This window comes from Anolis carolinensis, chromosome 1 (genome assembly GCF_035594765.1).
Source record: "Anolis carolinensis isolate JA03-04 chromosome 1, rAnoCar3.1.pri, whole genome shotgun sequence".
NCBI lineage: Eukaryota > Metazoa > Chordata > Lepidosauria > Squamata > Dactyloidae > Anolis > Anolis carolinensis.
The window spans coordinates 48,511,441-48,534,183 of NC_085841.1; the positions used below are offsets into that span (position 1 = coordinate 48,511,441).

General features: G+C 41.5%; 1 protein-coding gene across 3 annotated transcripts in view; it reads right to left on the reverse strand.

Annotated features, from left to right (window-relative positions):
• Positions 1-2,084: 2,084 nt before the first annotated feature.
• slc29a1 (solute carrier family 29 member 1 (Augustine blood group)) overlaps positions 2,085-22,743 on the reverse strand; it is a 105,890-nt gene continuing 85,231 nt past the window's right edge. For all 3 annotated transcript variants that reach the window (XM_008125051.3, XM_062973859.1, XM_008125054.3), the window contains exons 4-14: positions 20,339-20,449; positions 17,181-17,332; positions 16,769-16,908; positions 16,022-16,156; positions 15,008-15,105; positions 14,505-14,601; positions 13,639-13,730; positions 13,332-13,443; positions 11,769-11,854; positions 7,001-7,200; positions 2,085-3,294 (exon numbers count right to left, since the gene is read on the reverse strand). In XM_008125051.3, the coding sequence (XP_008123258.1) occupies positions 3,183-3,294; positions 7,001-7,200; positions 11,769-11,854; positions 13,332-13,443; positions 13,639-13,730; positions 14,505-14,601; positions 15,008-15,105; positions 16,022-16,156; positions 16,769-16,908; positions 17,181-17,332; positions 20,339-20,449 (1,335 nt within the window). In that variant the 3' untranslated portion in view covers positions 2,085-3,182. The remainder of the gene's footprint in view (positions 3,295-7,000; positions 7,201-11,768; positions 11,855-13,331; positions 13,444-13,638; positions 13,731-14,504; positions 14,602-15,007; positions 15,106-16,021; positions 16,157-16,768; positions 16,909-17,180; positions 17,333-20,338; positions 20,450-22,743) is intronic.

Genomic DNA, 22,743 nt, shown 5'->3' on the forward strand with positions numbered 1-22,743 from the left:
CAGCAATTTATCCTTGCTGTACCTTAGGTTTATATACTGGGAAGGCAGAACAAATATATAAATATCCACTATGCACTGTCTACACTGTTGAGATTTTCTGTTACTTATATATTCATATCTCTGCAAATTAGTTAAGACATTAATCTGCCACAGAGGTTTGGACAGACCATCCTTTTGAACTAAAACAATATTTTATGAGAACAGGATTTGAAATAGCTGCTGGGCACTGTAGGAAGCAGATCGTGATTCTTGAGCAAATACGCTAGAATCAGTCCACTTACACAGTTAAAACTGTGCCATTGCCGCCTCATGATAAAAGTCAAGGTGCTAGCTGCATGCAGTTTTCAAACTTTGGTCCTCCAGATGTTTTGGACATCATCACCTAAAACAGTAGTTCTCAACCTGGGGTCCCCTGATGCTTTTGGCCTACAACTTCCAGAAATCCCAGCCAGTTTACCAGCTGTTAGGATTTCTGGGAGTTGAAGGCCAAAAACATCTGGGGACCCCAGGTTAAGAACCACTGGCTTAGAAGCCCTGATTATTGGCTCTGCTGGCTGGGGCTTCTGAGAATCAAATTGAAAAAATGTGGAGGGCCAAGAATTGAGAAATACTGGTGTGCTGGTTGGCTAATCGGACAAGGATTGGGGATGGCTAGGACCAAAACTTACTCAGGACAAGAAAGCTTATTAGGTGGCTTTGGAATATACATCAGCCTAATTTCCTTCACAGGAATGGTGTGATGATTAAAACAAAGAGCCTCCTTGAGCTTTGCATAAAGGACAGTGTAGGCAGGTTATAAATAAATTGTTCGTATTACCTACCAAATCTTATATACAGTAACAGAACTAAAGGCAAATAGTTGGAACAGAATTTCTTCTGCACTCATCATCACAGAAAAAAAGACAATGATGTGAAAGCTCAGGAGTTTTTAAAAACGTAGTTGCACACACTGTAAGGTATTTAAATGTATGCCCCCCTCCCATATTTCCTTTGTTTGACACTATGAACACATACACAGGGTCATTGTTTGTCTGAATTCTGTGTAACGAAAAGGAGAGCTGTTGCTCATTAAGACATGCCAGCATCTTTTTCTACACCAGGCTGGCAATATCATTGTTTTTATTTACTTCAAATAAATACTTAGTGACTGGAATTATAGCCAAATACACGCATTGCATTTGTTTAGGATTAGTAAAATTATTTGCTATTGTTGATACACCTTAAAATGGAGTGCATTTGTCTTGAAGTTTGTCCTTGCTATCTATCTATCTATATATATATATATATAGGGCCAGCAGGTGGCACTCATGTTCTCCTACTAACAAGACTAGGCTGAAAATAGGCTATAGCCTAAAATGGTTTTGGAGAAGCTTCAACATACCAATTCATTTAATTTCTTTTAATTGTAATCTTTGGCGATTTACCTTCTTCTGGCCTATGGATAATATACTAGCTTCTTCTCACCACCAGATATGAGCTGTGTAATTGTATTAAACAGGATTATCTACTTTTTTAAAAAGGCAAACACTCAGGACTTTGTGTTGTCGAAGGCTTTCACGGCCACAATCACAGGGTTGTTGTGTTTTTTCCAGGCTGTATGGCCATGTTCCAGAAGCATTCTCTCCTGATGTTTTGCCCACATCTATGGCAGGTATCCTCAGAGGTTGTGAGATATATTATAACTCATAATTTCTGAGGATGCCTGCTATAAATGTGGGCAAAATGTCAGGAGAGAATGCTTCTGGAACATGGACATATAGCCCGGAAACCACACAACTCAGGACCCTAATTATATTTTTAAAATTATATTTTTATTATGCATTTGCGGTATTTTAATATGCGTTCTGGCTGTTAAACCTTTAGTCTAAAGCAGTAATGGCTTTTTTTTTTGCAGTTTAGTGCTTCCAACCCATTTTTCTTTTATTTTTTCTCTAGCTATTTCTTCCATAACAGTGACCTGTGTTCTTGCTTGACTGCAAGTTACAGCCCAGATAGAACTCTTGTAGTACTATCCTCTGTGATATTATACCTTCTAAGCTGATAGCATTCTATTTTTAATCACAAAATAAGGTTCAACGCATACATTTAAAAAAAATTTACTTTAATTTTTCACTTAGTTATATATGTCTTATGAGCTTTGCTTCCTTAAAGAAAGATCACAAGCATTGCCATTTTTAGACAGATGAAAAATAAAATAACAGAAATCCTGAGCTTTATGATTCAAAAATGCCCTCCTCTCCACCAAAAGCAGGAAAATGACTGCAAGTGCCTTTCACCTTTACTCTGAACCATCAGAGGCCAACCACTTTTGTATCACCTGAATTTCCATTATGTCAAATGAGGCATGTGCTCTTCCATCATTGCTGCCTGAGGCAACGCTTGTAGCAATTTGTGAAAAGACACAGTAGGAGTTTAAGAAATCAGGATATGTTCCGTTTGTATGCAAAAAATGTATACATATTTACAAAGGCAAAATAATGGGGAGCAATTCAAGGCGCTTTGCTGAGTAGTGGTCTTCATAGTTATGACCACTTATCTATACACACACACACACACACACACACACCCCTACTAAATATAGGCCAGGGATGTCACCTGTAGCTGCTGCTCTTACCTAGATCTCTTCAAGGATAGAAATCAGGCAGGAGGAACGTTTGGGCATGCCAGAAATACAACCTAGGAGGACTGCCTTCCAAAGATAGGGCTCAGGAGATATCTGTTGTTTTGGTGGCATTGCCATAATTCTGAGATTTTCCATCTTGAACAATAGAGCAGATACTAATGAAACATGAGCACACAAAGCTAGTCCATCTGAGTATTAGCAGGTTTGGCAGTCTTGATTAAGGTGGCAGTGACGATGTTGGGGAGCAAATCCCTTTTGCCTGGTAATAGAGTTTGACAATGTAAACAAACCAGAGCAGAAGTCTCTGCTCAGAGTAAGCAAGCTGAATGATACTGCATTTGGGAGGCAGCACACAGAAAGGTTGGCGTAATGCGGATAGGTCACACATAGCTGGCAGTAGTGGGGTATCACTCGGCATATGAGCAAGCTTGTCTCTGTAGCAGGTGTGAACCCGCTTTTCCAAGCTAAAAAGAACTCAAGTCAGCAAGTTCTTGGGAAGCAGGCGACAAACCTTCCATCATACTATGGCTTCTGAACAGATGGTTCTGAATAGGTTCTCTCAGACAATATATCTAAACAGAAAGGAGAAGATGGCTCCCAAGGCTAGCCCCAAGGAGAGGAAGAATGCCATGATCGTTCCTGCAGTCTCTGCTTCATGGGACAGCACCTTCCTAGAGAAAGGGGAATAAAGACAGGTCAGTTTGGCGGTGCCATCTTATTACTTAGACATCCCCTTAATTTTTCTCTATAAAGTGAAGTACTGTATAACTGAATAACAGCTTAATTCCAGTTCAGAAAATACAGAGGGTGACTTAATAATAATAATAATAATAATAATAAAACTTTATTTATATACCACCCTATCTCCCGGATGGGACTCAGGGCGGTTTACAGTCATAAAAGCAACACAAACATTACATAACAACATAATGCACATTATTAAACAAAGTAAAATAATACAATTATAACAATAAATCACACTTACATGACCAGATCAAGGGGACGGGAACCATAAACCCAATATATTAAAATGTATCATTTTAGGCTAGGGAAATCTTGTGCAATATATTCAGGCTCAGAAATCGGTGGTAGTCCAATATAATTACTCAAAAACCTGCCGACACCACCAGGTCTTCAGTTCCTTATGGAAATTGGATAATGTAGGGGATTGCCTGATCTCTTTTGGCAATGCATTCCAGAGCCGGGGGACCACTGCCGAGAAGGCTCGTTCCCTCGTCCCCACCAGCCGCACTTGAGACGGTGGTGGGAGCGCGAGAAGAGCCTCCCCGGAAGATCTCAAGGTCCACACTGGCTCATAGGAGGAGATGCGATCACGGAGATAGGTAGGGCCCGAGCCGTGTAGGGCTTAGTGCCAGAAGAGCAAAGGAAGACTATATTATGTAGGCAAAGGACCCCTAGTTAGTTTCAATGTTTATGGCTGATTCACTGACAAACACACATTTTGGTGCCTCAAATATTAGATCTGTTTCTGGCTATATTTGACTCGCTATTCAAAAAATGGCACCCTATCTGCGCTAGTTTTTGAGATATAGAACATATGCCATATAATAGTGGCCATCTGCTCACCCATAAAAAATCACGATAACCATATCTAAAAAAACTAGAACTGATGTGCTCTATCCAATACCATTTTCTGAATTAGCCTCCAAATAACCCCAGGAACAAACAGGCCTAAAAATCAAGAAAAACATCTTTAGGTTGGACTGTGTTATTAGCCTTGGGTACTGAAAGGCTACTGCTGCCACCTAGTGTTCAGGGATGGAAAATCATAGAATTGGAGTTGGAAGAGACCTCATGGGCCCTCCAGTCCAACCCCCTGCCAAGAAGCAGGAAAATCGCACTCAAGGCATCCCCAACAGATGGCCATCCAACCTCTGTTTAAAAGCCTCCAAAGAAGGAGCCTCCACCACAGTCCAGGGGAGAGAGTTCCACTGCTGAACAGCTCTCACAGTTAGGAAGTTCTTTCTAATGTTCAGGTGGAATCTCCTTTCCTGTAGTTTGAAGACATTGTGCCACATCCTAGTCTCCAGGGCAGCAGAAAACAAGCCTGCTCCCTCCTTCCTATGACTTCTCCTCACATATTTATATATGGCTATCATGTCTCCTCTCAGCCTTCTCTTCTGCAGGCTAAACATGCTCAGCTCTTTAAGCCACTCTTCATAGGGCTTGTTCTTCAGACCCTTGATCATTTTAGTCACCCTTCTCTGGACACATTCCAGCCTGTCAACATCTCCCTTCAACTGCAGTGCCCAGAATTGGACACAGTATTCCAGGTATGGTCTGACCAAGGCAGAATAGAGGGGTAGCAGGACTTCCCTGGATCTAGACCAGTGGTTCTCAACCTGGGGTCCCCAGATGTTTTTGGCCTACAATTCCAGACAGTTTATCAGCTGTTAGGATAAACAGCTGATAAACTGGCTCGGGCTGTGGCGCAGACTGGAGAGCAGCCGCAATCAATCACTGCAATGAATCACACTTACCAGGAGGTCATGAGTTCGAGGCCTGTCCGGAGCCATGTTTGTTTGTCTTTGTTCTATGTTGAAAGGCATTGAATGTTTGCCTATATGTGTAATGTGATCCGCCCTGAGTCCCCTTCGGGGTGAGAAGGGCAGAATATAAATGCTGTAAATAAATAAATAAATACATTTCTGGGAGTTGAAGGCCAAAACATCTGGGGACCCCAGGTTGAGAACCACTGATCTAGAAGCTATATTCCTGTTTATGTAAGCCAAAATCCCAGCTTTTTTAATCTGTTAAGATTGTTTCAAATTCTTCTCCTATCTTCTGGAGTATTGGCTATCCCCCCCAATTTGGTGTCATCTGCAAACTTGATGATCATGCCTTCCAACCCTTCATCTAAATTAATAAAGTTGTTGAAGAGAACCGGGCCCTTAACAGAACCCTGCGGCACTCCACTTGTCACTTCTTTCCACCTAAATGTTTAGCTTCCCAGATGTTTGACCCAAGGTTTAATCTCCATTGCTGAACATATTTCGGAGTTATTTTCAAGATCTACTTTCCTGGCTTGTGGTCATAATTGAAATTTTGTGAAAAATGCTTGGAGTGTGACGTAAATTACCAAACCCTCACTTCACAGAAAACAAACTACTGAGGCTGATTTTCTGGATAGAGCATCTGCTGCTGCTTCTCTGTTCCCACTTGTTTAGAGGTGGGGGAATATAACTGGTGTGCTGTTGAACTAAGCTATGACAACTTGCAATTTCTTTTACCTTAGGATGAAGGTAGCACACTAATCAATCTTCTGTTTTTTAAGTTGTATAATGAATTATCTGGACCTAAGGGTCATGTAGTCGTTTTCTCGGTTACTTGTTCTGTTGTGCCTGTTGAGTGCATGCCAAATGCTTCCATAGCATGGGCAGAACTCGCAACTTGGTGATGGCATGGTCCCTGAAAAACTCTGTGACCAGAACTGCCTTTGCCCAATTGAAGTTGGTGTGGCAGTTGTAGCCAAATCCATATTTCCTGTAGCCAAAGCCAGTAAAATGTATTTAGTTACAGCAGTTCAACGGCACATGCCTTACTTACTTCCCAGTTGGACTCTAGCAATGCACTATGCATGGCTCTATCATTGAAAATTGTTTGGAAGCAATAACTTGTGCAAAATTTGGCAGTCAAATTGTTACACAGTGTGTACTTTAAAAGCTATGTATTACCAATCTTGTATCAACTACAGTGGCTTCCAGTTTGTTCTGAGTGCAATTCATTGTGCTGGTTTTGACATTAAAAAGGGCTGCCTCCTCCCATATGAGCCTGAATAAACTTGAGAAGTTTAGTAGAGGCTCTACTACACGTTCCATCACTCTAAGAGCCTAGGAGGATGAGTGCATAAGACATAATAGTACCAACTTGTTTGTGGAACTGTCTCCCAAGGGATATCATGCTGGCTCTGACCCTTCTGAGCCTCCAGCAGGCAGCTAAGCATCACACTTTTAGATGGCCATTGATCCCTGAAATCAGAGCTAGCTTTTGGACTATTTAATTTTATCTAAGCATTTGTAAAAATATTGTTTTGAATATTTCCATCTATTTTTAATCTTTGTCCTTTGGTGGCCGTGGTGAAATGAGTGTTTATGAACAGGTATTTTAATGGACAAGTGAAATAAGAAGTGGAGGTAAGATGAGAAATAAAGCTTGAAATTAAGAAAGCGGATGCTAAAATAAACAACTGTGGACCAATGCAGCAGTTCATTGAGACTGGTGCTTGCCATCAACCATAAACCCTTGCACAAGTCCTATGCCAATTACATACAGAGCAAACAAAATTGAGGATGAGTGAACAGGGCACAAGCTGGATGTGTTTTTTAAAATACTATTCTTCACTTAAGTGATACTCACTTGGGTCCAAAGCACATGCAGAGGCTGGCCAGGTAGCCATTGGAGAAGGAGAAGAAGATCATGAAGATGATGTACCAGGCATCATGGGCAAAGATGACAGGCAGGTTCTTGCGTGGCTGCACATTACACAGCATGAAGAGGGGGATGAAGACCACACGCGCAATCACCATGAAGGGTAGTAAGCGGCTGTCCTTTCCGGGCTGCAACAGATGAGCAAAGGCGAAGCATTAGGAGCTACAAGAGTTATTCTGTTGTTCCTGAGATATGTCCCAGGGGCTGCAGGATAATTGTTTGAGACAACTTTGATTTTGAATTGGGAGACGTGATCTCAGACCACCTCTACCTGCCCACACAGGAGGATTTACTGTGTGCTTGCTGTGAAAGGTATATGGTAAACTACATGATTTTACTTGCCTATCTCAATATGAATTTTCTAGCTACTCCAGTCAATTCTATAAATAGATTTCCCCAGACATTACACAAAGTTTAAATGGAGGGCACAGCAATTTATTTGAAAATATCACTCTTAAGAATCTAAATCCTCCAGGGCAGCTCTATGATATGGTGACACTTGAACTCAAGTAATTTAATGGTGTTTGGTCATTTCTGCAGTTTCAGGTAATTGCAATCTTACTGGGAATGTATCCCCCTGCAATACAGGGGTCTTACTGTATTTACCTTTATGGAGATGCAGAAATGTTCAAAAAGGACTTTTTCTCCTATATGTGTGGACCAGTTACATAACTAAACTGTTCTTGCCAATGATATGTTTCTGGCAGCACCTTTGGCCTCTTGTTCAAATGACATATACCAGAAAACAGTTCGTTCCTTGCATATATTCTTGGTCCTTTTGTGACACGAGAGCCATCAGCCAAAATACTCTCGTCAAGACTATAATCACGATGATGGCACAGAAGGAGCTGCTGTTCCTGGCTGTCCCCCAGCTGGCACAAAACTCATTAGGAGTTTGATAAGTTCTAATTTTCCCCATTTAACAAACATTTCAGTCCATCCACAAAAAAACTATGCAAATCACAACCCTTTTCTCTACTGCCCCACCCCTCTTGTAAAAGCAAACTGAGTGACAGAACAGCTGTTCCCTTCGTCTTCCTTGGGTCACTTGGGTTGTTGATAAAGGCAAAAGGCTGAGCAATGATTCCATAAAAAAATGATGACCTCATGTGAAATGGAGGATTTGGAGAGAATCACTCAAAATAACTGGAAGAACTGCTCATGTTAACTCAGTGCGTTGTGAAAGAAGCCCTCCGCTTTGGGAATGGGACTTAACAAAACACTGATTAACTTTTCACATGTTGTTGCTTTCACATACTGTTAATCACTCTTCTATCCACATAAAGAATGTTCAACTAGTCCAGATATCCACAAGAGAGCATTTTAGGTCTTGCAAAATGTAATAGTGAATGTCTTTAGTCTCTGGCTTATGCTGACCCTAAGTGAACCCAACATGGGGTTTTCTTGGCAAGATTTCTTCAGTAAAGGCTTGCCCAAGTTCACCCAATGGTTTTTGTGGCTGAACTGGGATTTGAAATTTGGTTTACAAAGTTCCTTGTTTAACATCATATGTCACTCTGGCAGCAGTGTATTTCCCAGCTTAGGTATCAAGTGACCTGGGTTGCTGTGAGTTTTCTGGGCTGTATGGCCATGTTCCATAAGTATTTTCTCCTGTCGTTTCGCCTGCATCTATGGCAGTCTTCCTCAGAGGTTGTGAGGTATGTTGGAAACTATGCAAGTGGGGCTTATAGATCCATGGAATGTTCAGGGTGGGAGAAAGAACTCTTGTCTGTTGGAGGCAGGTGTGAATGTTTCAATTGGCCATCTTGATTAGCATTGATTAGCCTTTCAGCTTCAAGGTCTGGCTGTTTATTGCCTGGGAGAATCCTTTGTTGGGAGGTGTTAGCTGGCCCTGATTGATTCATGTCTGGAATTCCTATATTTTCTGAATGTTGTTCCTTATTAACTGTTTTCAAAGCATGTTAGTCCTTCCTCAAAGTTAGGAAAGTCCACTGCCTGATGCCTTAGAAACCTGTTGCCACTCAAAACTGACCAGACTTCTCCATCTTATGCTGGATTATAACCTATTAACATAGTTTATGGCAATGACATTACCGATAATGAAATGAGACTTTTCAATGTTTGATCCCTGATTAACGTATTAGCTCAAGTTCCCTATGAAGGCACTAGGACCTAGATAGGACTATAAACAGATACTCAGATGTTAACAAGAATAATCATCCATGCCCTCTTTCATCACTGCACTGCTGCATCACATGAATAAAACAATGTTTGTGCCAAGGGAGGAAGCAATAAGAAAACCGACAGTTCAGAGGGAAGGTAACTCATTGGGCTGAAACTGCCCACACAAGCATATTCCTGTGAAGTTTCTTTCCACAGAGCTGGTTTGGAAACTCGTTTGTAAGTTCATCCCTGTGCTTGGGATATGGCGATGAAACTAGGCAAAAGAAAGAGGAGACAACAAGGAGATTCCAGCACAAAGGGTGAATAAAAAAAGTAAAGAAGGCTTGACAGGGAGTTTTAGTATTATATACTGGCATATTTATTCAAGAAAAACTGCCTTAAAATATAAAAGGAGAACCATGGGAAGCGCATAAGCAGGAAGTCCAGGATTAACTGTGTTGCCCACAGTGCTATGGAAAAATTTCTCACAATCCCCAAGAGGAAGTTTTCTTTGGGCTCTTTACAGGCCTCAGTCACAGACCTTGTACTGGATTGTCACAATCCTTTGCCTGTGGACTAGGTCCAGTCACTATATTGCCTTTGTGCTGCACTAGACAGACCTCACATTGCAGGACCAAGAGCGTAGGCCTGTTTACTAAAAGTCTGTAATTGGGGAGATGTCTTTATCCAAGCCACACCAATGAGGGGGAAGAACTTAGAAGTGTCTGTTACATTAGCCAAGAAAAATAATAAGCATTCTGGCATTTTTCATCTCCATTTCTTCTTCCTCCTACTATTACTCAAGTCTTGGGTTAACCAGACTTCCAAGCCCCATATCCGTACCTTCCCTTCCTGTTTTGAAGTCTTTTCATTCACTTACTCACCCACTCTCTTGCTCCACAATCCACAGAAACCTGACTGTCCAGTTTCCACTTCACATGCTGGATATCTGAAGCACCACAAACATCACAAATAACATCACCCTTTCAGTCCTTTCTGCCAGGCCACTATAGGATTCTGATATATTGCTTCTCTTTTCTTCTTTTCAACTGATCACTCTTGATGCTCCCAAGAGCAAGAGTGTGAGAGTAATGCCCTGAAGATAAGGGCCCCTTCTTTATGCTGCAACTCCAACACCTGCCATTCAGAGGTATATTGCCTTTGTCTGCTTAATAGGTGTGGGGCAACAACTAAGACTGGCAAAGGTTAAAATCAGACTAGGCATGAGCCAAAGAAAACTAACAATGACTACTACCAAGTTTTGAGCAATCTGCCAGCTATGGCCTTTGTTGGACAGAAATAATACAGCCAGAGTAGTCCATGCATTGATGACTTTCTGAATAGAATACTGAAGTGAACTCCATGTGGGGCTGCAGTAGTCATACTTCTCACTGGATATCCATGCAGGAACTATGTAATACCACTTCTGAAGGAAATGCACTGGTTGTCAATGTAGTACTTGACTGAATTCAGCTGTTTTTACCATGTTTTTGGGTGGTGAATTAAAAAATACACAATAAAAATGTTGCACCACAAAAAGTTTTCACAAATTTGGTATATTTATAAATTCAGGTATTACTCAGGCCCCTTCCACACTGCCATATAATCCAGATTATCAAAGCAGATAATCTACATTATCTGCTTTAAACTGGATTATGAGTCTACACTGCTTTATAATGCAGTTCAAAATAGATAATCTGGATTTTATATGGCTGTGTAGAAGGGGCCTCAGTTTTGATTAAATAGATAATCTGGATTTTATATGGCAGTGTAGAAGGGGCCTCCATTTTGATTAAGTGTGAATGCTGATAATGGTCCAGTGCAAATTTTTAATGCCTTTGAACAGGTTTTTGTATTTTATATTAAAGTGTTTTCAAAAGTCTATTAGAAGAATTGAACCTGTTTTTTATTGTTTACTTTCCAAGAAATCTTACACAGCCACATATTTCTAAATAAAAACAAGTTGTGAAAAAATGTGGTGATGAATGGCTTTTTTTTTTTACTACAACTTTCTAATCCCTAGCAATCATGGGCTGGGGATTAGAAAGCTAGTTCTTTTATCCATGAAAGCAAAGACAATGCTCCATGGCCAAGTGCAACGTACCTTTGAATAAGCATGAGCTCATTGCTTAATTGGTTATTCAACTTAAATTATTTCAGCATGTCTTTAGATGGATCATATCTGGAATGAGCCTGGAGGTTACCTGGCCCCATTTCCTCCTTAATACAGGCTCTGCAATGAAAGTTTTAGTAACTGCTCTCCCTACCGCTCTATGAACAATACTGAATTAAGATGAGTTCCTTATTGGGAGGAAATTCATTCAGAGAAATGATACCACATCATTTTTCAAATGGAGAAACAGAAAATATTTAACAAAGAGGGAGATGCCAGGAAGGACAAATGGGTGGTTCTATTAGTACCCATATTGAGTAATCTTCTCTATTTTGCAATAATCTGCTCTTTTCATGATTCTTCATCTCCAGTAACATGACTGACACGTTGACTTGGATTAATGAGCTTTAGGGAAAGGGGGATTTGGGTGTCACAAACACTTCAACACTCTTTACTCACCCACATACAGACCGCTGTAAGGCTCCGTCCTGCCCAGTCAAAGATGTTAAACACCAGGAAACAGGAGACTGGGATGAAATACTTAACTGAGGAGACAGCAATTAAGGAGAGGTCAATGCCAGGATCTCTCCTGTAATATTCAAGAAAGCAATATAGAGAAATGGACCAGGCCCAAGTTTACAAGACTACGTATCTGTGAGATGTAATCCTCACTCATCTTCCTCAGACATGTTGCATTATGATACTGAAATGAGGATGTCTGAGATGACCAATCTGGTGAAAATAAACCAATGCTTGAAATACATACACGTTTGTTTAATTAGCAAATTAGGACTCAGGAAACGGTAACATAATGTCAGTTGCTGAATAGTAATAATGTATGGAAGAGGTGATAACAATGGCAAATAGAAGAAAAATAGCATCTTGCATGCTGCAACATTTAGTCAAAAGGCTGCTTTTTCTTCCACACTTGCGGTGTCTTCCATTAGCAAAGACAAATTTCAAAGTCTATTTCGAAAGATTAAGTTCTATGTGACAGAGAACAGCAACACTGTCCCCATCATGGATTATTTCCTCACTGTCCTGTACCTTCCTCCAAATTCTCCTGATTACGTAGTGAGTACTATTCATAATGGTCTTTTTTATGGTCTGTTTTTATCAAACACAGTGGCTTTGACAGCCTCCTGAGATCTTTTTCTCACTAATATGGAGACTGATATATTTGTCCAGTCTGTTGTAGTATAAGGTAGCTCATAATGTAAATACAGACCAGTGTGGGCAGAGACAAAAGGGCCAGGAAGACATACAACCAATGTCCAAACAGGACATGGAAAATTAAATAGGAAGAGGCTGTTCCATCCTAGCCACTGTAAGACATCAAATATTCTTTACACAGAGATCCTGTATTCTTCCCACATACTATCTTCCCTTCCAAGCCTTCATTCTCTTGACTAAATCTGTCCACTTTCCATCTAATTTTCTTTTGGTCATGGCGAGTTTCCTGCTCACATCTTACAACAGGAAATATATACCCCAAGTTACAAACATCCAATTTACAAATGACTCATAGTTAAGAAAAGGGGCGAGACAACAGGAAGAGAGAGACTCTACCATTAAGAAGGGAAATTCACTGCTGAAAGAGTTATCATGGGGAAAAGGTGTTTCAACTGACTTATATACAAGTTCAACTTAAGAACAAGCTATAGAATCTATCTTATTTGTAATTTGGGGACTGCCTGTACTGTGCTTCTGAATTGCTGCTCTGCAACTGCCATCCTACTTTACCATTACCTATGTTGGATTGATACCATGGGAGTTGCAGTCCAACAAAACCTGGAGGTTTATGTACTACCTATCCCTAGCCTATAGGTTTCATCTGATGCACATAATGACGTTACATTGTTTGATCTGAAAAGATGTCAACTTCTAGGTCAAAAGCTACTGGGAGCCATGAGTGAAGCTGCTCAAAGTATATAACAATATTGTTATATATACCCATCTCTCTTCAAATACAAATGCCACAAGCTTTGGTCCTGAAGCTTACAAAAGGGCAGTTTCACTTACCACCCCAGAGTGTCTGTGCTGCAACAGTTGATGCTGTGTCAACTGTGACGGCTGGGAAGACTCCAATAGTGACAGTAAAGACAAAGCAGACAGAAGCAGCCATGACCCAGATCTGTAGGCAAACAGAAGAGGAGCACATTCATTCTAAGAATCCCAGACACCTGTTTTTCTTTTTAAAAGACATTTAGATCATAGATTTGGAGGAAACCACATAGGCCACCCAGTCCAGCCCCTTGCCATACAGGAAAAGCATAACCAAGGCACCCCCAACAGAGGTGTAGGAACGAAATACTGAATCTACAGGTACCTTTTTGAAGATGCTGAGGACTGAGGAGTTGGGCTGAGGTGCATGGGAGGCTCCATTTATAGTGTCTTTGACTTCTATGCCATTTGGTTCATCTGCAGGAAGAGGAAGCCATGCAAATAGCACTATGTAGCAAAATTTGATTTTTTTTCTGTTCCTGGTTTGAAAGTATTATTTCCTGTTTAATTATGTAGTACTCATTTGAAAGTACAGTAGTTATATTCCAGACACCTTATTTTTGTGGCTTCCACAAACTATGCTGAATTGGTTGAGACTCTGTGAGATAGTTATTGAAAAACTATAGGAAAATGTGCTGTAGGATGTCCCACAGAAACAAAGTTTTTGCAGTTTAATAAACCTTTTTCATATTTTTGTGAAAGAACCAATTAGGAAATGGCATTTATAACCAAGTAACAAAAATCGTGTTACATAGTGTAATTTGTTTCACTTACTGGCACTGCATGTTACCAACCTATCGCATCAGAACTGAACCACATTCAGAGATGACTGTATCATGTTTAGGTCCCGGTCAAAGGAGTAGTTTTAACCTATAAACTCTTTCACAGCTTGAGGCCACATTATTTGAAGGACAGCTGGATCCCATGCATTTCCACCCATGCCTTATGATTATAACCAATGGACATTTATAATCATGCCCATATACATTTTCCTGGATATTATTTGCATTTTATTTACATATATTTTTTCACATTGAGAGCAATCTGTAGCAGGCTGATTAATAAATTGAATGAATAAACAGAAGCAAAATTGGCTTTTTATTTCTATTTGTTGATGGTCGAGACTCCATAACCACCAAGTTATGTGCATACTTCCCTCCCTCGATCCCTCTTCTCCTCTTTGGCTTTTACCTTTTTTTATGAGATCGACTTTGGTTTCCACTTCAGAGTGCTTCTCATGGACCCGATACTCTGTCTTGTCCTTCATAGAGTAATAACGGAAGAAGTCCTATTGAGAAATCAGGATACAGAATTTGTGTTGGTGTGGAAAGAAAAATCACCAACTAACAAAACATAGCAAAAGGGATGGACACTGGGAATTTCTTTGAAATAGTAACAGAAGGTCTTCTGAGGATGCCAGCTGCAGATGCAGGCAAAACATCAGGAGAAAATGCTGCTAGAACACAGCCATTCAGCCCGGAAACCACATAACAACCCAATGATTGCAGCCATGAAAGCCTTCAACAATACAATAACAGAAGAGTTCTTGCATCTTGACAATACTGGTATATTACTAATGATGTCCTAAAAATCTGGCCTCCCTTAAAAAATGGTGTCCACTGGGCAAGAATGAAATAATCTCTTTTAACTACTTTAGTAGACATATGGCTACCTTCAAAGAAACGTGTCCTTACCAGACGAGGTAATAAAATGTAGGAACCAATGGCCATCAGGATCACCACACAGGCTGTGATAAAGTAACCAAAGGCACTGTCTTCCAGTTTAGAGCCACCTGAAAAGAGATTTGGAAGAAATGATCACAGGGGAATCTTCCCTTCTAAATATATTCTGGAATGGAATTGAATAGAGGAAGCCACCTGTCTCTCCCTGGGAACTGTGCTTCTAGGAAACATCTTCAAACCAAGTATCACAATTCAACTGTTTCCGCAAACGGAGGCTCAATCACAAACCCACTGATAGAATCAGGACCCCCACTGCATATGCCTGAAGCCAGCAATTCTGACGATACTGTAATCTCAAGTCTTATTGTTCATGGGTGTCAGATCACTAAACATAGGCAGGAAAGCTGGGGTTTCTGCGGCAGCATTTAGGCCCCATGGGCAGTCTATCCCTTTAGTACAGGGGTGTCAAACTCATTTTCACTGAGGGTCACAACCTTATGGTTGTCTTCAAAGGGGCACTGACTCACATGGTTGGAAAATCCACAGATACAGAGGGCCAATTATATTTTTTTTACATAGTGGTCAGTGCTCTTTAGTTTTTAACCCAATTTGGGTCCCAATATGTTATTGAATGATAACACCCATCACTTTTGCTTATCCACCATGCGGACTGAGGATAATTGGGAACTGTGACCCAACAGCACTTGTGACTCTGAGGTTGGGGAAAGGTTAATCTCAGATATGATATCCACAAGCCTTGTATCTCAATTCAAACCCCATTGTCCTGACTAAATAGAACAAGCAGCAGCCTTCAAAATGTTACTGTATCACAATTGCCATCAGCTATAATGATGTCTAATGATGAGGAATAAAGGAGTTGCAGCACAATTAATTTTAAAGAGTTTCTTATAACCTGACACTGTACCCTTCAAAGAATTCTGTGTCCCTGAACATCCCGCTGAATCAGGTGAGTGGCAATGAGGCAATAGTAGGTGGAAAGGAGGGAGGAGGAAGAGAAAGACTTACTGGTAATAGCACAGATCATGGCCAGAGCTGCAAATGTCCCTGCGAGGCCTTGCCCGCTCATAATAGGGGCTGTGTAACTGGCAGGCAGGAGTCCTGCCAATCCAAAGAGGCTGCCTTGGAGAATGGCACCAAAGGCTGTCAGAATAAAGAGAAAGAAAGAAAGCAGAACATTTATAAGGGAAGAACACAGTTCTGGAATACCATACCAATGTCTCACATATTCAGCCCATGGCAGCAGGCCAGGGGGCCGTCAAGCTACAGAGTACAACATCATGGTTGCATGTCTCACTCAATCCTCATATGTGATCACTGGGCACCAGGCTCCCCAAAAAGGAACTCTTCAGGCACTTTAGATTATGATTCCTTTCACACCTTGTAAGTACAATTGTAGCACATGGATTGACATATTTAAAAATTTTAAGCTAGTTTTTAAAAGTGCAGTCCAATAGCTTTGGAAACAAGATTCCTCTAAATTGTTGTAGGAGTTTGCACATGATTTTTTTCTACACAGAGGTCTATTCTAGGATAGATTAGAATAGATTTTCTAGTTAAGAAAGGGCCTTATTCCGTGCTATTGTCATCCATGCCAATCTGATGAAAATAGAGGCAAATCCTCTTCTTCCTGCTTATATAGTAGAAGAACACTGCAGCAATTCTTGGAATAATGGCGAAGGTGGAGAACTGTATGGAGGGAAGTCTGTTCTATCTCTCCCAGTCAATATCAATTTACAATTGATCCCCACTTACAATTGATGAAAACTATCTTGACCATGGTGATTATGAAGAATGTCAAGGGTTCCATGGGGACTTTGACCAGGATAGCTGTTAGCATGAAGACCAAGAAGATGGCAGCCAGGCTGCACAAGATGCGCACCTGCTGAGGGATCCTAACAAAAGGAAAAGGACAGAAGGAGTTATTTTAAAAACTATTGACATTTCACCCCTATTTCAGTTCCTCTTTACAAAAAGCTAGTATAAAACAACTTCTATGATGAAAAATTGAAGCCCTGTTCCATCAGCTTTCTACCAGGAAGATCAATGCTGCCTGATTTCTGTTTTCACCCTACTGGAAATCACTCAGCTTGAGATGCAACTGAGGCAGAACAGGAAGGAGAGAAGCATAGGATTCCCCTCCTGAGAAAGCACTTTACAGACTCACCTCTGGTGGATGAAGGAGTTGAGGCAGGTGAAGATGAGTAGAGGTAACATGGCACAGAGTGTCATCATGTTGTTGAATATGGCAACCAGATGTGTGGGAGGGACTTCCGTCTTCCCAGTGGCACTTGCATTGGCATGGCTGAGATGGGAAGCCTGCAAATATTTAGAAAGTGGGTGAATTACCCTGATCCATTATGCTATGGCAAATCGGTGTAGTCAAAGAAAGTTGGTCGCACAGTCCCACTGAGACTAAAAGGACGAACGTTCTTTGGACATGGACAAATGTAAGGCGCCTTCCCCCAGTTCTTGCATGGAATCATACAGTTCAGATATAACAGATCAATGATCAGTCATTCTTATATTGTCAGGGTTTCTTGCACAGTTCTTGCTAGTTTAAAATTAAAATTACACTTTGTTCTTCTTTTCTGAAATGCTTCCATTTATTTCAATCATCATTTCTTTATCTCTTTAATCTACCAATCTAATGCCCATAAAAATGACCAAGCCATCCTTCCCAAGACTGTAGGTTAGGCTTCTGGCATTCTGTTCTATCATCTGAATCACTGAAAGCTCAGAAATCATATTGGGAGGAATAGTTCACCTGGACTTCTCCACATCTCAGCCATAATGAAATCTGCATTCAGAAATCCTACTGCATGTTATCTCTTTTCTCAATGGCAAAGGAAAGAGGACGGATACTGCATTAGGTCTACCTATTCCATCAGGCATGGTATAGATTTGGTTATTATTATTATTATTATTATTATTATTATTATTATTAAACTTTATTTGTACCCCGCTAGCATCTCCCGAAGGACTTGATGCGGCTTACAAGGGCCAAGGCCTCAACACACAATATAACAATACAAAACAAAAAGCAAATTAAAAACAATTAAAACAGTATAAACAACAAGCAATAACAATACGCTAAAACACAATAGAACTGGGCCGGGCCAGAGTAATGGGTACAAGATTAAAAGTGCTGATGTGACAGGTGATATATAAAGCTTATAGGGCAAGTGCAGAGTGTGATAGGCGATCTTAATTCTAATAAAGTGCTTATGGGACTTGGTATTGGAGATTTCCTATTAATCTGGGAAGGCACATTGGAACAGCCAGGTCTTCAAGTTCTTTCTGAAGACGGCCAATGTAGGGGCCTGTCTGAGATCCTTGGGGAGCGTGTTCCAGAGTCGGGGGCCACCACGGAGAAGGCCCTATCTCGTGTCCCCACCAACCGCGCTTGCGACGCAGGCGGGATCACGAGCAGGGCCTCTCCAGATGACCGAAGTGAAAGCGTGGGTTCGTAGACGGAGATGCGGTCACAGAGGTAGGATGGTCCCAAACCGTTCAGGGCTTTGTAGGTAAGCACCTGCACCTTAAATTGGGCTCAGAAAATAAATGGCAGCCAGTGGAGCTCCTTGAACAGGAGGGTTGACCTCTCTCTGTAAGGGGTCCCAGTTAACATCCTGGCTGCCGCTCGTTGGACCAGTTGGAACTTCCGAGCCGTTTTCAAGGGCAGCCCCACGTAGAGTGCATTACAGTAGTCCAGTCTGGAGGTGACCAAGGCATGGACCACCCCGGCCATATCAGCCTTCGCGAGGTACGGTCGCAGTTGGCACACGAGTCTCAATTGTGCGAAGGCCCTCCCAGACACTGCCGACGCCTGAGCCTCGAGCGTAAGCGATGAATCCAAGAGGACTCCCAGACTGCGGACCTGTGGCTTCAGGGGGAGTGTAACCCCATCCAGCACAGGTTGCCACCCTATACCCCGGTCAGGTTTACAATCGACCAGGAGGACCTCTGTCTTGTCGGGATTGATCTTCAGCTTGTTCCTCCTCATCCAGATAGACACAGCGGCCAGGCACTCGTCCAGCACCCGAGAGGCCTCCTTGGAATTAGGTGGAAAAGAGTAATAGAGTTGTGCGTCATCTGCATAGAGGTGACACCCAACTCCAAAACTCCGGATGACCTCTCCCAGCGGTTTCATGTAGATGTTAAAGAGCATGGGAGACAGAGTAGAGCCTTGCAGGACCCCACAGCTCAAAGGCCAGGGGTCCGAGCAGGCGTCTCCCAGCTTCACCATCTGGGATCGACCCTCCAGGAAGGATCGGAGCCACGACAAAACCGTGCCCCCGAGACCCATCCCAGAGAGTCGTCCCAGAAGGATACCATGATCGATGGTATCGAAAGCCGCTGAGATGTCCAAGAGAACCAACAGGGTCACACTCCCCCTGTCCAGCTCTCTACGGAGGTCATCCGCCAAGGCGACCAAGGCTGTCTCGGTGCCGTGACCAGGCCTGAAACCAGACTGTGACTGATCTAGGTAGTTGATGTCATCTAGAAAGCCCTGGAGCTGGGAGGCAACCACCCGCTCCAGCACCTTACCCAAGAAAGGGAGGTTGGAGATTGGTCTGAAATTGTTCAGCACCATGGAGTCAAGGGAAACCTTTTTAAGGAGTGGACGAACCACAGCTTGTTTCAGGTAAGATGGAAAAACCCCCTGCTCCAACGATGCATTAATGATCAACACAAACCAATCAACCAGCCCCTCCCTGGCCGATTTAATTAGCCAAGACGGGCAAGGGTCCAGAGCCGACGTGGTTGCCCTCACAGCCCCAAGGACCTCCACCACGGTCTCAGGAAGAACAAGCCTAAAAGAATCCCACAAAATTGGACAAGCAGATGCCTCAGTCACCTCCCCTGGCACTGTGGTGAAATTGGAGTCGAGCTCAAGGCGTATCTGAGCGACTTTGTCTGCAAAATGGTGTGCGAAATCGCGACACCGAGTTGCTGGGTCGTCAAAAGTCTCCTCCACCACAGGTGGCTGAAGGAGTTCCCCAACAACCCGAAACAACCTGTGGGTCCCCAGATGTTTTGGCCTTCAACTTCCAGAAATCCTAACAGCTGGTAAACTGGCTGGGATTTCTGGGAGTTGTAGGCCAAAACACCTGGGGACTCACAGGTTGAGAACCACTGGTATAGAGTGTACATCAAAGATGAAGTCAAATGTCTCAAGGCATACTTCAGTCTCATTTGCCACACATTGCTGTCCCTTGGTATAGGGATTAAGAAGCTCTAATCCAAACCCATCCTTTACTTTGACACCACTAACAAATACATCTCCTACATGGTAGCTGCTCATATCTCCCCTGAACTCACATTGTTGAATAGGGATGCTGTTTGCGTTGGAAAGACAGTTCCCTTCCCTGTGACATTCAAGTTGTTATAGCGATCGACAGAAGCATCCTCCTTTAGGCGGTCAGTAAAGTACTAGAGAGAATGAATACAGAAGAGTGAGAGACAACAGGAAGAAAATCAATGCCACTGTAGTAATAATAATAATAAGAATACGAATAAGAATAATTTATTTGTAGACAGCCCTATCTCTCTGAAGGGACTCAGGGTGGTTTCCAGTATATATGGCAAACATTCAGTGTCAGAAAGGAAAAACATAGAACACCAATGTATGTGTGTATACACTCTTATATTGCTTGCAAGAAATGTAACAAGGAAATACTTTCTACAAATCTGCCTGAGATTAAATTACTTCAAACTGTATTATTTATAATGAAATTACTTCCAAAGAATCAAAAGTAAAGGTATAAATCTCATATCATAATCCAACAAAGGGTATAATTTTCAAGAAGTAACAGACATTAGACGAAGCATGTAGAAACAACCAAGTCCATATTAGTCCTGGACCTGCGTAAAGTTTTGAGTCCAATTCTAATCGTAGTCAAGGAATTCAGCTTACAAATTAATGACTTCTATATTAAAAAGGAATCTTCATTAGACTCGCAACACCAGGAACAGGAACACGACAAGGTCTCCTGGGGTTGTTCCCCTTGTTTCGTTATAACTTCTTTGGGTGCTATGCCTGTCTTTATCTTATTATGCTTGAGTACACTAGATAAAGGAGTGAAACAACATACAAACAGTAGATATACGAAAATATACGGTTTTCATATATCTATTGTTTGTATGTTGTTTCACTCCTTTATCTAGTGTACTCAAGCATAATAAGATAAATAAAAATAATAAAAAATAATAAAACTTTATTTATATACCGCCCTATCTCCCGGATGGGACTCAGGGCAGTTTCCAATCATAAAAACCACACATACATTACGTAACAACATAGTAACACATTATTAAGCAAGGTAAAACAATACAATTATATAGCAATAAATAACACACAACCTGATCAAGGGGATGGGAACCATAAACCCAATATATTAAAATGTATCATTGTAGGCTAGATAAATCTTGTGAAATATATTCAGGCCCAGAGATTGGCGGTATTCCAATGTAATTACTCAAAAACCTGCCGACACCTCCAGGTCTTCAGTTCCTTACGGAAATTGGATAATGTAGGGGATTGCCTGATCTCTTTTGGCAGTGCATTCCAGAGCCGGGGGGCCATTGCCGAGAAGGCTCGTCCCCTCGTCCCCACCAGACGCACTTGAGATGGTGGTGGGAACGAGAGGAGAGCAGACATAACACCCAAAGACAGACATAACACCCAAAGAAGTTGTTGTCTTATATTTGAATGGCATTGAATTGTTGTCGTGATTTTAACTGATGTTTTAGTAATTGATGTTTAGTAATTTTAATTGTATTTATTTTATGGATGTATATGTGTATGCCATCGAATTGTTGCCTGAGTCCCCTTTGGGGTGAGAAAGGCAAGGTACAAATGTGGTAAATAAAGAATTGCCCGTTGTTAATTGCTCAGAGTCCCTCAATGAGGGAGAGAGGACGGGATATAAAACAAAGTAAATAAATAAATTACTCACATGGCTGGAAAAGTACCCACATGCCTTGCCTGACTTATGAAGTATTCTGTATTGTAAGAAATATCACTTGTGTTTCCCATTTTTTTAAACCCATGAACTGGCTTCCTTCTAATCCTTAAAAATCTCCTTCCATCACACTTCTCCAACATCTTCAGTCTTTCAGCAATTAAAGAAAGCAGGCTGTATTTACTCATCAAAGGAAATGCTCAAAAAAGTTACCTTTGAGCCTACCACTTCCAGACTCCTCTCCCCTAGAAAACATGACCAATACTGGGAGGGAGTCTGGAAGATGCAGTCCTCAAAATAATTTTTCCACATCTCTGACCCACTGCATGGTATAAATTGGTACAAACCACAGAAAACTACTTAAGTTCAATTGAAAATAAACATTGTGTTTTAACCATGACTCAGCATAGGGCCCCCAGACACTTTAGTTTTGCATGGAATCAAAGTTAGCTTAAAAGATACATTTGCAAGTGTTTCGCAAGCATCGAATACAGTATTTTTCTTCCAGGATTAAAAACTGTCCTTAGAAACATTTCTGTCTCTCTCCTTACCATCACATCCAACAGTTCTCATTTAAAAAAACAACCATCCCTCCTTCAGCTGAGGGATAACTTCCTGACATTTGTGCTCTCCTTTCCTAAATCATTAAAAATAAGGCTATCTTGGCACACTTTTACACTCCACTCAGGATAATATCCCTCACCATCTGAGCACAGAGGAAAATGAATCAATGTGGCACCCAGACTCCACACTCCACTGAAC